The 16,699-nt window shown below is 30.2% G+C and overlaps 1 protein-coding gene across 1 annotated transcript; it reads left to right on the top strand.

Annotated features, from left to right (window-relative positions):
- The first annotated feature begins 263 nt into the window (after positions 1 to 263).
- Positions 264 to 15,486, top strand: LOC106776123 (linoleate 13S-lipoxygenase 2-1, chloroplastic). Its single transcript, XM_014663457.2, has 9 exons — positions 264 to 684; positions 3,997 to 4,259; positions 10,618 to 10,858; positions 12,833 to 13,156; positions 13,412 to 13,497; positions 13,592 to 13,702; positions 13,780 to 14,093; positions 14,229 to 14,495; positions 14,642 to 15,486. The coding sequence occupies exons 1-9, from the start codon at positions 321 to 323 to the stop codon at positions 15,399 to 15,401; spliced, it is 2,730 nt and encodes a 909-aa protein (XP_014518943.1). The 5' UTR covers positions 264 to 320; the 3' UTR covers positions 15,402 to 15,486.
- The last annotated feature ends 1,213 nt before the right edge of the window (positions 15,487 to 16,699 follow it).

Raw genomic sequence — 16,699 nt, 5'->3', positions numbered from 1 at the left:
CAAGATAACATCAGTTTATAATAGCATTTTTTTTATGAAGTTTTATCTTTAGTAAACCATTTTTGTAAAACAATAATAAATTAAAGTTTAAATATTAAGATGATATTAAAATATATCTTTATAAAAACTTATATAAACTTATAAGGATTCGTTATTTGAAAAGTCAAACAACTTTCACAATTTGTCTTTAAGCCACGTAGATCATCTTTGCTCCAATATAAAGGACCCCAACTCTAAACCTAGATAGTAGTCCTTAACCAAAAACTTGTTGTAATTGTAAGTTGGGAGAGACCATTTTAGGTTGGAATATAAGATTAACCATGTTGACATTGAGAAACTCACATGTGCACCGAATAAGTGTCTTCAATAGCTCATCTTTCCCTCTATATATAGGTGGGGAAGATACTCACAATAATAGCCATATAAATTGCTGGTTCTTGAAGCAGCGTAAACTCTCTTTTCCTACACAGAGAAAGGTTCATAGGTGCATGAAAGTTGTAATGGCAAGCAGTTCCAAAAACACCAAAACCATCACAACTTCTCAAACTGTGAAGGCCCTTGTCACTGTGAAGCAAAGAAGTGGTGGACTGCTTGGAAATCTCGTTAATGGAGGTCTTGATGGCATCAAGGACTTGGTTGGGAAAACACTCGCTTTGGAGCTTGTCAGCGATGAACTTGATCCAAGTATGTTCTGTTTCTCAAATTGCATCCATGTTTGTGTTCGGAAAAAGGCTTTTTAACAACACTTTTTAACAACTTTTTGACAACGCATACGTGACAGCTTATCATTATTAGTTTGTTTTAAATATTTTTTTAAATGTTAATTCAAATAGACCAATAAAATAATGACATGTGTCCCGTTGTAAAAAAAGTGTCAAAAAGTGTTGTCAAAATATCATCGTCTTTTTTCTTCAAGTTATACAAAAGTGTTAATTTTTATACACAATTTTAACATGTATATTTCTCACATGTTTTCTTTCTTTTCTTTCATAATATTGTATTAAAAATGTTAAAAGAAAGCTGTTCATGCACATGATCTAATTGCACTTCTGTTTCTACCATGTTTTTTTCATTAGCTGCAAACATACAATTCTTTCTGCAATAAGCATGTTTAATAAACTTGTTTATGAGTATTTAAAGTTTAACGTAAGGGATATTCATAAGCTGTAAATAATGTTTTTGAGAAACTATTATTTTTCAAAATAAATTTTATCCAAAATACACTTGAATATATTTTTTTTATATCTATTTAGGTTTCATAAGAAATTTTATCGAAATACACTTGAATATTGTTTTTTATATCTGTTTATGTATTATTATAAGAACTACAATGAATATTGTATATAAAAACAATTATCAAACTATAGTAAATCGTACTAGGTAAGATGTCATCCAATGAGAATAAGGCCAATATATTTTTGGGATCACTCGTAAATTCCATTGAATAAAATAAAACTAAACTGTTGAGAATATATTTGAAGAGATTTTCTAATTAGTATTTATATATTCGTGAATGTAGTCACTCTCACAATTGTATTTTTGCCAATTGTGATGTGCCAATTGTCCACATGATAGATAACGTGGGGTTCTTGTTTCCTTACTGGATATCACCCTATCCAGAGGAAAGAAAAGTCAAATTCTCCATATAATCATTAAAATGGAATTATATATAAAATAAATATATAATATAATAATTGGATTTTATGCTTTGCAAACTATTCATCTTATGGACGAAATATATTCTAACTTATTATAACAGTTTAAACTAAATTAAAAATAATATTTTTCTTCTTTCTTATCACGTACGAGTATTATATTACACATATTCAAATTTAAATTAACAAATGCGCATAACTTATAATAAATGGTTTCGTGAAAATAGTGAGGACAAAATTATGTTAAGACAAAATGTAATAATTATTTACCAGAAAAAGTTTGAAGATATTATTGGTTGAATTTATTCATTTCGTACATAAATATAAAGTTCTAAACACAAAATGAATGGATTTTAACACGCTGACTCCAAGATTATTAGTGGTACGATTTGATATAAATTGTCATTGAAAACAATATGGGGCTTTTAAATAAAGAGTGAAATATTGGGTGTTGCTCCCTCCACCTTCCAACCTTCTTAGGTGGGTTCTGTAACTCCTCACTATTTTTATTTATTTTAAAAATATTTTATACTTTTCCATTATTCTTTTTATTTCAAAAATACCCTAGACTTTCCTATTATCCTTAACAATTTTTCTCTTTCTCTCACTGTATTAATGAAGCATTTACATGGTTCAGATTTGAATTTTTGACATACTACAAAATACAAAATTCAGAGGAAACTTCAATATTAGTACTTCTACCATTTCCATTTTATAAAATTAAAAGTTAGATGCAAATAAAAAATAATAAACATAATAATATTAATAGTAAATAATGATATATTATTATTATATACTAAATTTATAATGACCAAAGAACTAAATAAATTCTAAATCTTTAACAAATAATTTTTTTTTATATTTTAGGTATTTAATAATATTTTTATATTATTTATCTAATAAATTAAATATTTTATTCAAGTTATTTGAGTCAAATATGTCGGTGAGTTAAAACATAATATAATGTTAAAAATTATAGATATTATATATAAAAAAAAGACAGATATATATAAACATTTTTCTAGAAATTTAGAACAAAATTTTACCATTTATTAAGTAATTTGAAAAGAAAAAAATATATTGAACAGTGTAAATAAGATTGAATCAAACTTTTTTAAATATATCACAAGTTCAAATTTGAGTCATGTAAATGCTCCATTAATGAGTCATGTAAATGCTCCATTAATGCAGAGAGAAAGAGAAAAATTGTTAAGGATAGTGAGAAGGTGTAAGATATTTTTGGAATAAAAGAAAATAGTAGGAGGTGTAAAATATTTTTGAAATAAATTAAAATAGTAGGGAGGTCCAAGACCCGCTTGGGGAGGTGAAGGGATCAACACCCGTGAAATATTTTAAGCAATATATGGTTAAATTAGAGTTTTAAAAAAATAATTACATGATATTTATATATTAAAAATCAATTTTATTTTTAATCTCTGCCAAATTAAGATTTAATTTTGTTCTTTGTAATTTTGTTTTTGTTTTTGGTTTCCGTAAAATTAAAAAGAAAATTATTCTTAATATTACGTATTATATGACACTAATAATTTAATTTTAGTTGGAAAAATGTTAAATAAGGTGTACAAAATTTAATGATTTATGGATTTTTTTGGTAAATACGTTTTATATTTTAATTTTATTTTTATTTAAATTTTAATTAAAAAAAATATGTAACATTATATAAAAGAGTATTTACATTTAATATTTTTTTATTTTACTCTTAATTATAATTTAAAATTAAAAATAAACTGCCCACATACTTAAAAATGACTCCAGTGTTTATTACTTTACATAATCATTATTATTATTTTCTTAAAATATATGTCTCTCTTTCACTTTTAAAATATATGTTACTCTTTCACTGGTATATGTAATATTAGAAATTAAAAAAAATAAAATTAACTAAATATACATGTTTGTTTAATGTATAAGGTAAAATGTGTTTTGTTTCCTTTTAAATTTTCAAATATATTAAAAATTTCTTATCAAAATTCTATGATATAACGATATACAGAAATGAAATATACATGGCGATTTTAATACATAGTTAAATATCAATTAAAAGTTATTGTGATTAGGTACAAAATTGAAATTGTGATTTTCATTAGTTAATTATTATTATTAACGAATAAGATGTTTAAGAAAATGTACACATGAATGCAAAACATACTTTACTCTAAAATATATATCTATATATCTATATATATCTATATATCTATATATATCTATATATATATATATATCTATATATATATATATATATATATATATATATATATATATCTTACTGTTTGAATTTTAAATTTTGAATGATCTGTGATATATTTGTTAATGTATGAAGAAAGCAAGACAGAGAGAAAGACAGGAGAGAGTAATGTGCACAAGATTGGGTCAACAGAGGATGAGGTGCAATATGAGGTGAGTTTTGAGTTAGCAGCAACTTTTGGGAATGTAGGCGCTGTTTGGGTACGCAATGAGGACCACAATGAGATCTTCCTAAAGAACATAGTTCTTGATGGCCTCCCTAGTGGCCCTGTGCACTTTGCCTGTGATTCATGGATTCAGCCAAACACTTCTCATAAGAGACTCTTCTTTGCTAACAAGGTCAGACTAAACACTCACATGGAAACTATATCTTCATACTCCATTTCATTTTAAACAATTACTTCTCCTTATATATATCTTCATTAATGAATTATTAAATTAATTAGTTTTATAAAATAATTATTCACATCTTTCATTTATTACAATAAAACATTATTTTTTAATTATTTCAACTTCTTTAATAATTAAGGCAATTACAGGTGTTTGATTTTTAAGTAATCTGCATATATATTTATTTATTTATTTATTAAATCGAGAATTAATGTTAATATGCAATCATATTTTATATTTTAATGTTTTGAGTACTTAATTAAAATATATTTTTTTTTTCTTCAACATATTTCAATATCAGAGTTAATACATTTTTAGACATTTATAACTAAAAAATATCAAATATTATTAAAAAAAATTGATTTTAAACTTATATTAGCAAAAATATTCAATTAATAAATTCAAAAATTAATCTAATATACTAACTTACTCTAATAGGTTGTAAAGGTTAATAAAATAGTTTATCCAATTTGATAGGAACTTGGTTGAAGGTTTCTTAAAAATGGAGAATCATTACTCATCCTTCAAAGTAAAGATAAAACTAAGTTAAAAGTTATGCTTTTTAAGATTATTTTTGGATATTTTTAGTGGTTCAAACTTGTTAGATAGGATATTTTTAGGGCTCTTGAAGAAATTTATGGAAGACCTTAATAAGATAAGTGTAGCTACTAGATAGGATCTTGATTGTTTTGGTTGTGGTTATTCCTACTAGTTCACATGCTTAGTACCATGCAATCATCAAATTATACTTCATGGTAAAACAACAAGCTTAAAAATATAACAAGTTCAGTCTATTACAAAAATGAATTTCTACGTTATTCCAAATTCTAACGTCTTAATAAAAAATGTCAATTTGACATCACACTAGAAAACGACGGTGAATAACCTTAGTTCTCATTCAAACCAACATCCATTGACGACAATTAAAAAGAGACCCAACGTCCAAGTGTGTTGAGCAATGAACTTGTAACCCAATTCATTATCACAGGACAAATTGTTTCACTTGTAATAATCTCTTCCTCAATAATTATATTATATGGAAATCAAACTCCTTACCTTCACTTCAACCTTCCATTTGGTTTTCATAATGTTATATAAAAATAGTCACTTATATATATATATATATATATATATATATATATATATATATATATATATATATATATATATATATATATATATATATATATTCAAAAACCAATAGTAAAGGTATAACTATATAAACTTAGCTAAAGTTGATGGAAAAAAGGGCCAAAAACAATGACCAATCAACACGGAGTAACGGCACAACAAAAATTCAATCTCTTTTATTTCGATAATCTTTGAGGAGTTCCAAAAATAACAAAACCATGAGGTTGCTAAGCCAAATTTCTTCATTTTTTATGCTAGGCTTGGATTGACTTATTATGGTCTTGATTATTTATCATTTTTGGATTTATCTTTGAGGTATCATGAAACTTTAACTAATTTATTTCTACACTTCAATGAACTTAACTTAGTTGTAGCTTCACTAACACACATCAAAATACACAAAGAACATTTGCTCAACTAAAAAGTTATTTTTAACATGTTTTTGTACCTCATTCTAAATAAACCAAATTATAACAAATCCTAATTAATATTCTATTAAAGTACAAAAACTAATTAATAATCTAATATTAAAGGCTAAATGAGGACATACGTCTTCCTTGCCTTCAACAAGAAAACCATCAGGTTGCTTCATATAAATTTCTTCCTTCAAATCACCATGAAGGAAAGTTGTCTTCACATCCACTTGCTTAACCTCCAAATCTAGAGTAGTAACTAAACATAGCACAATTCTGATGGATGTCATCCTCACCGCAAGTGAGAAAATCTCGTTGAAGTCAACACACGTTCTTTGTTTGAAGTCTTTCACCACTAATCTGGCTTTGTATTTGGGAGATGTATAATTGTTGTCATGCTTCGCCCTGAAATCCACCTATTCTCCAATGTTTACTTACCCTTAGGCAACTTCACCAAATCATAAGTGTCATTACCATGGACAAATTTCATCTCATCTTGAATTGCATCTAACCATTTTTTCTTTTCTTCACTCTCAATGGCCTTTTCACAACATTCAAGTTCTCCCTCATCAGTCAACATCACATACTCATTGGCAGACACTATTACAAAAATCGCGTACAACGTCGAATATTTTGGACTTTTAACGGCAAAATCGCGAATGACGTCATATCAAGAGATGTTAAATTAACGTCGAATTTTAAAAAATTCGACGTTCAATTAACGTCAATTTTATTCAATATACGACATTAACTTAATGTCGAATTTTGTCAATATATGACATTAATCAATTATTATTTTATTTTTTTAATTAATTGCTATCCTTTTTTACAACTCTATCAGATCTGAAAAGCAAAAAAACAACAAATTTTAGTTTTTGGTATTTTATAAAGCATGAACTATGATCAACAACAAACAACAATAATCAACAACAAACAACAATAACCAACAACAAATAAGTTCAATCAAACAACAACAACAAACAAGTTCAATCAAACAACAACAACAAACAAGTTCAACCAAACAACAACAACAAACAAGTTCAACCAAACAACAACCATAAACAAGTTCAACAAAAAAAACAACAACAAACAAGTTCAAAAAATGAGTTCTTCAAAACGAAAACAAAAACTAACCTTCAAAAGGTGGGTTCATCAGAATAAAGTGTCGTCACCCATGAGAGAGAAAGCAGAATGCGCCTATGAAGGACAAGAACACGTAAATAATTCGTCAAAACAAACGAAAATCATACATAAAGTAGTTAATTAACATGCATTTGTATCAAATGAAAGAAAGATTACTTGTGATGGTCGTCAAACTTCCTTCGAGAAAAGTTTGAGAAGAGATAACGGTCTTGCACACTAAGATAAAGTGAATGAATTTTCAATCTCCTGCTCAAAGTTTTAATGAATTCACTAACCTTTTAACGTCTAACGCTGGGGTATTCAACGTTTTATATCCTTTTATGTCGAATTATAATTATAAACAACGTTTAATAATTGCATTTATTTACAAAAATGTCATCGACCATTTTTAACGTTGGCTATTCAATGGTTGGACGTTGAACATGTGATGCTATACGTTGTTTTAGCACTAATGAGAGTACTTCTCAGAAGCTTGTTTTGGCCTTTTAGATCTTCTCGGTGAACTTGAGGTAGCTTAGGTACATCACCAAGACTCTGATCTTGTGACACATCATGTTCCTCTTCATCAACATTATCAATAGGAACATCCAAGTCATCTCCAACTTACTGATTGTCAGTATCACCATGTTGCTCATCATCATGAACATTAGTATCTAAATCATTAACAAACAATGGAATTGAATCAACATCAGCCACATTACCATCTTCCTTAGGTGTAGACTTCTCCACCTTATCAATGTTTTCAATGGTTTGATCTTCCATGAAAGCACATCATGACTTCTAACGACTTTCTTTTCAATAGGGTCATACAACCTGTAGCCAAATTCATCCTAACCAAAACCAATGAAGATGCATTGTCTTGTATTCACATCCAACTTGGATCTTTCATCCTTTGGAACATGAACGAAAGCTTTACAACCGAAGACACACAAATGATCATAGGTAACATTCTTGCTAAACCAAATTTTGTCTAGCACCTCAGAGTTCAAAGCAACTACAAGACTTAGATTAATAACATGCATTATTGTAAGCAATGCCTCATCCTAGAAATGCTTAGGCTATTTTGCTTTAGAAAGAATCAAACTTACTCTTTTAACCAATGTCATTTTCATCTTCTCTGTTAAACCATTCAATTGAGGAGTTTTGGGAGGAGTTTTGGGAGGAGTCTTCTCATGTGCAATACTATACTACCGACAATAAGTATCAAATGGTCCACAATATTCACCACCATTGTCAGTACGAATGCGCTTTAGCTTCTTTCTTGACTACCTCTCAACCAAAACATGAAATTCTTTAATTTTTTTTCAACACTTGGTCCATTCTCTATAATGCATAGACCCAAAGCTTCCTAGAACAATCATCAATAAACATAACAAAGAAAATTGAACCACTAAAAAACTTTACCTTTAGTGGGACACAAACATCAAAATTAACCAACTCAAGCAACTCTGACTTCTTGAAGGGAGGATGCTTCTTGAACGATACTGTGGTTTGTTTACCAACCATGCAATAAGAACATTTCTCTAACTCCACACTCTTCAATCCTGAGAGAACATCCTTTTTAATTAAGCAATTAAGTCCCTTTTTCACTAATAGCCCAACCCTTCGATGCCACAAAGATGATTCTATATACATGCATTCACTCTGCCTTTAGCAACCAAAGCTTTTGCCTAATAAAGCTTATAGTTTTTCTCCCTATCGCCATAATCAAGTTATCTTTGGTGAGCTTCCACTTTCCTAAACCAAAGTGGTTATCATATCCACCATCATCAAGTACTTGCATAGAAATCAAGTTAAAGCAAACATCTAGAGCATGTTTAACTCCTCTAAGCAACAATTGCATCCCCATGTTTAACTCCTCTAAGAAACAATTGCATCTCCTATTCTTCATCTGACTTGGATTCCTACTTATTGGAAGCAAAAATAGGAAGATGCAAAATTTTCACAAATAGCAAGTCCTTCACCTTGCGCTTCCATAGGTGATAATTTTCTTCAATCAAAAGAATCAATTTAGTATGTGCCTCCATCATTAATGTAAGCTAAACAGTCCCTTAACCAAAGAGCTTTAATGCCACTTTGATGAAAAAAAGGGCCAAAAATAATAACAACTCAACAAGGAGTATTATCACAACAAAAATTCAATCCCCCTTCTTGCGATAATCTACGAGGAACAAAAAAAAAATAGAGTAAAATCAAAATCCAAAGCACAAAGTGACATCCACAATTTTTTACGTGGAAAACCCCTTAATGCAAGAGTAAAAACCACGAGTTATCCAGGCCAAAGAAAAATCCACTATGATCAATAATAGGGTACAAAAGAGTCTCCAATAAAAACACCAAATGATTTTTCAACCAACCAAACTAGTTAAGCATGAATGCTTACAAATGAGAGAAAGAAAATGAAAAATCTTCAAAACAGAGTTGTTGATGTGAAGTTGCTTTCTCCCAAACTAGACCTCCGAATGACGATCCAAATGGTCAGAATGAAGAACCATACGTTTTGAATACACTGTCCAAAAATTAGCCCGATCCAACGATGAACAACTTCACAACGACAAAAACACCAATACATATTTTGTGTTATGCAAGAAAAATATCTCTATTCCTTTATCTCTCACTTGATTTTTCTCTGTCATCAAATGACTCTTATGTATCCTACTAATTTAACTCCTCTCTACTAAAGCAAAGTGAGATATAATGGTCCATATTATTTGGATCTATTATCCAAATAGAAAAAAGTCTAATAACCTAACAAAAATAATATATGTAAATAAATTGATTTTTATAACCCGTCTAATATTTGTTTTTTTTAATATGTAAAGTAGAACCACACTAATATGATTAGGCTTACAACAAGTATTTGCCAATGAAGATTGCATGGAAAGATAATTATCACCGTAAGTACAAATGATGTACTACAATTGATTAATTTAAGTATTCGATTATTCATTAATATATGATGGTAAATGTATTTGCTTCCCCCGATAATTAAGCAATAGATAATGTGTTAGGATTTCTGCTTTCTTGTTGCTTAATATGTTAATGATTCTATCATTATGCTTTGATGTTACTTATTATCATTCATGCTTATTCAAACATATATACCTAATTAAACATAACGATTTAATGATTTAATGTATAACCCATGATTTTAACAAAACTAAAATTAAATAATGTTTAATGACCATAGGATTACAGGTAGATACAGGTTACCTTTTTTTTTTTTTTTTTTTTTCTTTTTTATGACAAGTCTCTGTCAACATTTTGCTGCACATAAACTATAGTTTTATATAAGTGAGGTTATAAATATATGTATATATGTTAAATATGATACACAAGAGATATCAAATAAGCCTAACAAGGTTTCTAGATTGACTTACACTTACACTTACACTGACAACTTACAACTTCTCTTTGGTTTGAATCTGAGATGCAAGAAGTTGTTCTACAACAATTGTCTGTCATAAGATTCTTAAGGTCTCTGATGGTAAATCAAATTCTCCATTCTTCATATATAACAATTTTTCATCATGTTTTACTTCAATATAAATTTGTGGATAGAGTTAATTAGTTTTAGTTTTTTAAAGTTGTTTTTTAATGTATGTATATGCATGGAACAGTTGTACTTGCCATCAGAAACACCAAGTGGATTAAGAAAGTTAAGGGAAGAGGAATTGGTGGCAATAAGAGGAAATGGAGAAGGAGAACGAAAAAGCAGTGATAGAATTTACGACTATGATGTTTACAATGATCTGGGAGACCCTGACACCAACATTGACCTCAAAAGGCCTGTTCTTGGTGGCTCCAAGCAATATCCATACCCAAGACGCTGTCGCACAGGTCGAGAGGCATCAAAAGCAGGTTATTTAACTATTTTCTCTATCTCACTTTTTGATTCTTTTTCTTTTTATAAGTATCATATAGAATTTTTGTAGGTAACCTAAATCATTATACATATACAACAAAAATTAAAATAACTCACAATTAAGATTTACTAATGAATAAATTAAAGAAATCCTCCATCTTTACTTAGACCCATACTCAATACCTCAAAATAAATAATTCTACAATAATATTTGTTATTGTTAATTTATTTTTAAATATAAATTTGTGTATTTTTTAATGAGTTTATTAAATTTGTTTAGTTTAATAGCAGTGATTTATTTTTTTTTCCATTTTTCAATTGAAATTAAGTTTTTATCATTTAACTTTGTTAATAGCTATTATATTATCTGTCATCTTATTATTTTTCATGTATTAATAAATATAAAGTTTGTTATTAATATAAATTTATATTATAATTAATGTAAAAATATGTTGAATAATAGAGGAATGTCATTGTCACCTATATTCATGACGGTAATAACAATTATTCTTTGTTTGTTATAAGTGATGATAATAAGGAAGTTACCGACATTTTCCAATATATTTTTAATTAAAAACAACAATTATTTGTTATTTTAAACTACAATATTAATGAGAAAAATGTCTAATAAAATTTAACTTCATAAAAAATTTAAATTTAATTAAATAATATTTATTATAATATCTCTTCATTAAAAATAAAAAAGTAAAACATTGTCGTTTTTATGTAACCATATATACTTACCAAGTTACCCTCCACCTCCAAAAGAATCATTTTATCTTCCTAGCTATTTTACCAAATGGAATATATGGAGTACATTTAGTGTCACTATGTATAGATGTTTAAATACCTAACAAGGTCTGAGACAAGAAAACATAATATTCAGAATAAACTTATCATGGAAATGAAAAAAAGTTGTTTTTTTTAATCAATAAAAGCAATGAATAAAATATAAACCATAATATTCAGAATGAACTTATCATACAAATGACAAAATGTTGGTTTTTTAATCAATAAAAGGAATGAGTAAAATATAAATGTAAGAAAATTTGGGTGTTCTAATCCATAAGAATGAATAATATAATTGATAAAAAAATCTAATAGGATACATTTTATATCCATGAGTTTAATATTTTACTTGAAGATATGAATTTCATTTGACTTTCATAACTAAGTGTTTTCCTTTATATCCAATACTGTTAGAATAATTAGACAAATCTAACCCGCTCACACAACCCATTAAAGTCACCATAAGTAAAAAAAAAAAAAAAACTATATTGCTCTTCTTAAAATTACAGTTGACAATTTGTTATAAATCACACATTTTTCTTCCTAAAATGTTAATTATATTCCGCCATTCTTATAACTCTGGCCATATATACATATATATATATATATATATATATTTCCTCCCGACCAACCCCTATGTTGTAGTCTCTCAATTTTTCAAAAAACTTTTTCTTTTTCCTTTTTGTTATTTTCTACAATATATAATTTTAATTGAAGTAAGCAAATTGAAATATGTTTATTGTGTTTGTGTCTGGTCCACAATGCTTCTGTAAGCTATAATAATATGAATAGGTTAAGAGTTTTTGGTAATTAATCTTTTCATGCGTCAGATCTTTCTATCTAGACTTTTACATTGTATTATATATTAAGATTGAGAAAATCGTCTGCTTGTTTACTATATATTTATTACTTTATTAATAAATAAATTCATTAAATTTAGTCTTTTCAAAAATATTTAAAATAGGTTGTTTAATCTCTAATTAACTAGAAAATAACTTGTTTAAAGAACAAAGTTGCCGTTTTTCTCTCAGAAAATTTGTTTCAATTGCTCCAATACAGCTTAGTTTTTGAAGGACTATTACTAACAGTCACTTCCCCTTCTTTTACATAATTTCATCATTATAAGTTTGTAACAGATTTTCGTCTAATCTTATTTTTGGTTTTTGATTTTTGTTACATAGATCCGTTGTCTGAAAAGAAAGGATCAAACTTCTATGTTCCACGCGATGAGGTGTTTTCTGACATAAAGCAAACACAGTTCACAACAACTACAGTATCCTCAGGAATAAGTTTGATTTTGGAGTCCTTAGATGCAATTCTGTCTGACCAAGATCTTGGATTTGTGAGCTTTGAAGACATAGACACGCTCTACAAAGAGGGATTCCACTTGCCACAGCTTCAAGCCAATGGATTGAATGTGCTTCAAAGGGTAATTCCAAAGTTACTCAGTGTTGTCAATGATACACAGAACCTTCTACGTTTTGATGTCCCAGAAGCATTTAAAAGTAAGTTCACTTTACTTTCATAGAAAGAAACAAAGCTTCTCACATAATTACTTGCTTTAAACTTATTTTTGTGCAATATACTACATAGATTTGATATTCCAGATGATGTTGTATTTAATATGAAACAATGTACTAATTAATCATCTTTACTGGGAAATCATGTAAGCTAGAGTTTCCAACACAGTCCTACATGTAAAAGATAAAGAAACTATAGAGTTTTCTACATTTATATGATTGTGTCATTGAAAATTTCAGGGGATAGATTCTTTTGGTTATCAGATGAACAATTTGCAAGGGAAACTTTGGCAGGTGTCAACCCATATAGCATCCAAGTGGTCAAGGCAAGAGTAGAACAAAATAATTGGTTTTTCCTTCTAGTATAATACACACTGAAATGTTCTTCAATAATTTGTTCTCATTTTATTCATTCTGCAGGAGTGGCCCTTGAAAAGTAAATTAGATCCCCAAATCTATGGTTCACCAGAATCAGCAATCACTAGAGAAGTCATTGAGCCGCAAATAATTGGTCATTGCACAATTGAAGAGGTAGAAAAGCATCATTGACTTAAACTAAATTAGACTGTGTTATGATTAAAAGTAATACTTAGTTTGGATACATGCAGGCTATTGAACAGAAGAAGTTATTTATGTTAGACTACCATGATTTATTCTTACCATATGTAAGAAAAGTGAGAGAGATTAAGGGAACCACATTATATGCATCACGGACTCTATTCTTCCTCACTGAACAAGGAACATTGAAACCATTAGCTATTGAGCTCACAAGACCAGCTATGGAAGGCAAGCCACAATGGAAGGAGGTCTTCAAACCAGCTTCTCATTCCTCTTCTCATCCAACCAATCTCTGGCTTTGGAGGCTGGCCAAACTTCATGTTCTTGCCCATGATTCAGGTTATCATGAACTTGTGAGCCATTGGTGAGTGCAGTTATGTTACTGTCTTTTGCCATTCATAATAATGACACAATGATCAAACCAATTAGTTGGTATGGGAAGTTTGAAGAGTCTGTAAGTGATTCTAACTTTGTATGCATGAATTGTTCAATTTCGTAGGTTAAGAACTCATTGTGCTGTAGAACCCTTCATCATTGCAACGCATAGGCAACTTAGCACCATGCATCCGATCTATAGATTACTGCATCCACACATGAGATATACCATGGAGATCAATTCCCTTGCTCGTGAGGTGCTTATCAGCGCAAATGGGGTCATTGAAAGCTCGTTCACTCCAAGAAAATATTCTATGGAAATAAGTTCTGTGGCATATGATCAACTTTGGCAGTTTGATTTGCAAGCACTTCCCAATGATCTTATTTCCAGGTAAAGTGCATAGAAAATGCTATTCAATTGAAAGCAATCTTTCTTCATTTATAGAATAAAGTATTAGTTTCATTATGTTTACTTCTTTTTGTAAAGCCACATTACTCACCTATCGATGTTAATGTTGTTCTTGTGTGATCTATCAGAGGAATGGCTGTGGCTGATCCAAATGCACCACATGGCCTAAAGCTAACAATTGAAGACTACCCTTTTGCCAATGATGGTCTTCTTATATGGGATGCCATAAAAGAATGGGTAACTGAGTATGTTAACCATTACTATCCAAGCCCAAGCACAGTGGAGTCTGATCAAGAGCTCCAAGCATGGTGGACAGAAATTCGAACAGTGGGTCATGGAGACAAAGCCAAAGAACAATGGTGGCCAAATCTCAAAACACCAAAAGACCTTACAGAGATCATTACAACTATAGCTTGGGTAGCTTCTGCGCATCATGCAGCTGTTAACTTTGCCCAATATGCTTATGGAGGTTATTTCCCTAACCGACCTACAATTGCTAGAAATAACATTCCTACAGAAGATCCTTCTAAGGAAGAGTTGGAAAAACTGATAAATAGTCCTGAGAAAATATTTCTGGAGTGTTTACCATCACAAATCCAATCAACCTTGGTGATGGTTGTTTTGAATTTGTTATCGGATCATTCTCCAGATGAGGAGTATATTGGACAATACGTGGAACAATCATGGGTTGAGAATCCAACTATAAAGTCGGCCTTTGAAAGGTTTAGTACGAAATTGAAGGAGATTGAAGGTATCATAGACTCAAGAAATGCAGATACTAATTTGAAGAATAGGAATGGTGCTGGGGTTGTGCCATATGAGCTAATGAAGCCATTCTCAGGGCCTGGAGTTACTGGAAAGGGAGTTCCATATAGCATATCAATTTGAAGATTGTACTTGTTATATATACATAATATCCTATACTAGCTTTCTTTTTCTCAGAAATAACAAATTATGAATCATTTGGGTGTTTGAACTCGTTAACAAAGCACAACTTTATACTTGGAGCAGCTATATTACATTTATACATAGGTTAATAATAATCTAAACTTTTTATCCAAAATAATCACTAGTGCAACAACGCTGTTTAACGTCACACGGTAGACGTCGGTTACAGGCACCCGCGACGTATATTGATGACCGGTGACAACTCTGTAAATAAGTTGGCAATATAGGTGTCGGTTAGGTCCATCTCTGATGTCTATAGAATTTTAGACGTCAGTCCTTCAAACCTGACGTCTATATTTCTGATCGTTAGGTGAAAAGTCATTTCCATCAACCTTATAGACATCGGTTCGTTTGGGGCACCGACGTCGAAATGGCAGAAATTAATGCTTCTCACCTACTTATCAGACATATAGACGTCGGTCCCCTTCTAACTGACACCTATAAGTCTGTCAGGCAGGTGAATAGTCACTGTTTTCAGTCTTATAGATGTCGGAGCCCGCCACATAGAAGGAGCCCTGATGTTTATATGGCGAAAATTAATGCTCCCCACCAACCTGTTAGACATATAGACGTCGGTCTCGTTGTAACTGACGCCTATATGTCTGCCGGACAGGTGAATAGTCACTCTTTTTAGCCCTATAGAAGTCGGATCCCGCCACATTGACGTCTATATACAATTCTAGACGTTAGTTGCATCATCACCGACGTCTATATACAACAAAGAAATTAATTTTTAAATCGAATAGACGCCAAATTAGTTAGGCGTCTGACGTATTTGATAATGTAGATACGCTGGTTCTTGTTAAATAACACCAGTAGTTTGTGAACCAACACATCGTCTTTGCCTTTTTCTCTCCGCTGCTTTACATTTTCCAGGTAAGTTTCCTCTCCTCTACCTTTTTGTTGTGTTTTGGTGCGGTTTTTTTGTTGTGTCTTTGTGTAGCGTAGTGCACCTTCTCCCTTTGCTAGTTTCCTCATAAGCAAAACTTGTGTTTTTTTGGATTTCTCACGGCATTTCAATCCAAGGACGAATTTGGATTGTTGCCTATGTCCATTCCGACTGCCAATGGAAAAGTATACGGTGAGAATACGGTGTATTCTCACCGTATTCTTTTTCATCGGCGGTCGGAATGGACCTAGGCAACCGAGTTCGTCTTTGGGTTGAAATGCCATGTGAAGTCCAAAAGACGCAACTTTTTCTTACGAAGAAACTAGCAAGGGAAGGAGGTGTTACTACC

The sequence above is a fragment of the Vigna radiata genome, chromosome 10, assembly GCF_000741045.1.
Source record: "Vigna radiata var. radiata cultivar VC1973A chromosome 10, Vradiata_ver6, whole genome shotgun sequence".
NCBI lineage: Eukaryota > Viridiplantae > Streptophyta > Magnoliopsida > Fabales > Fabaceae > Vigna > Vigna radiata.
The sequence above is the reverse complement of the archived record's forward strand: the minus strand, read 5'-3'. Positions and strand labels throughout refer to the sequence as shown.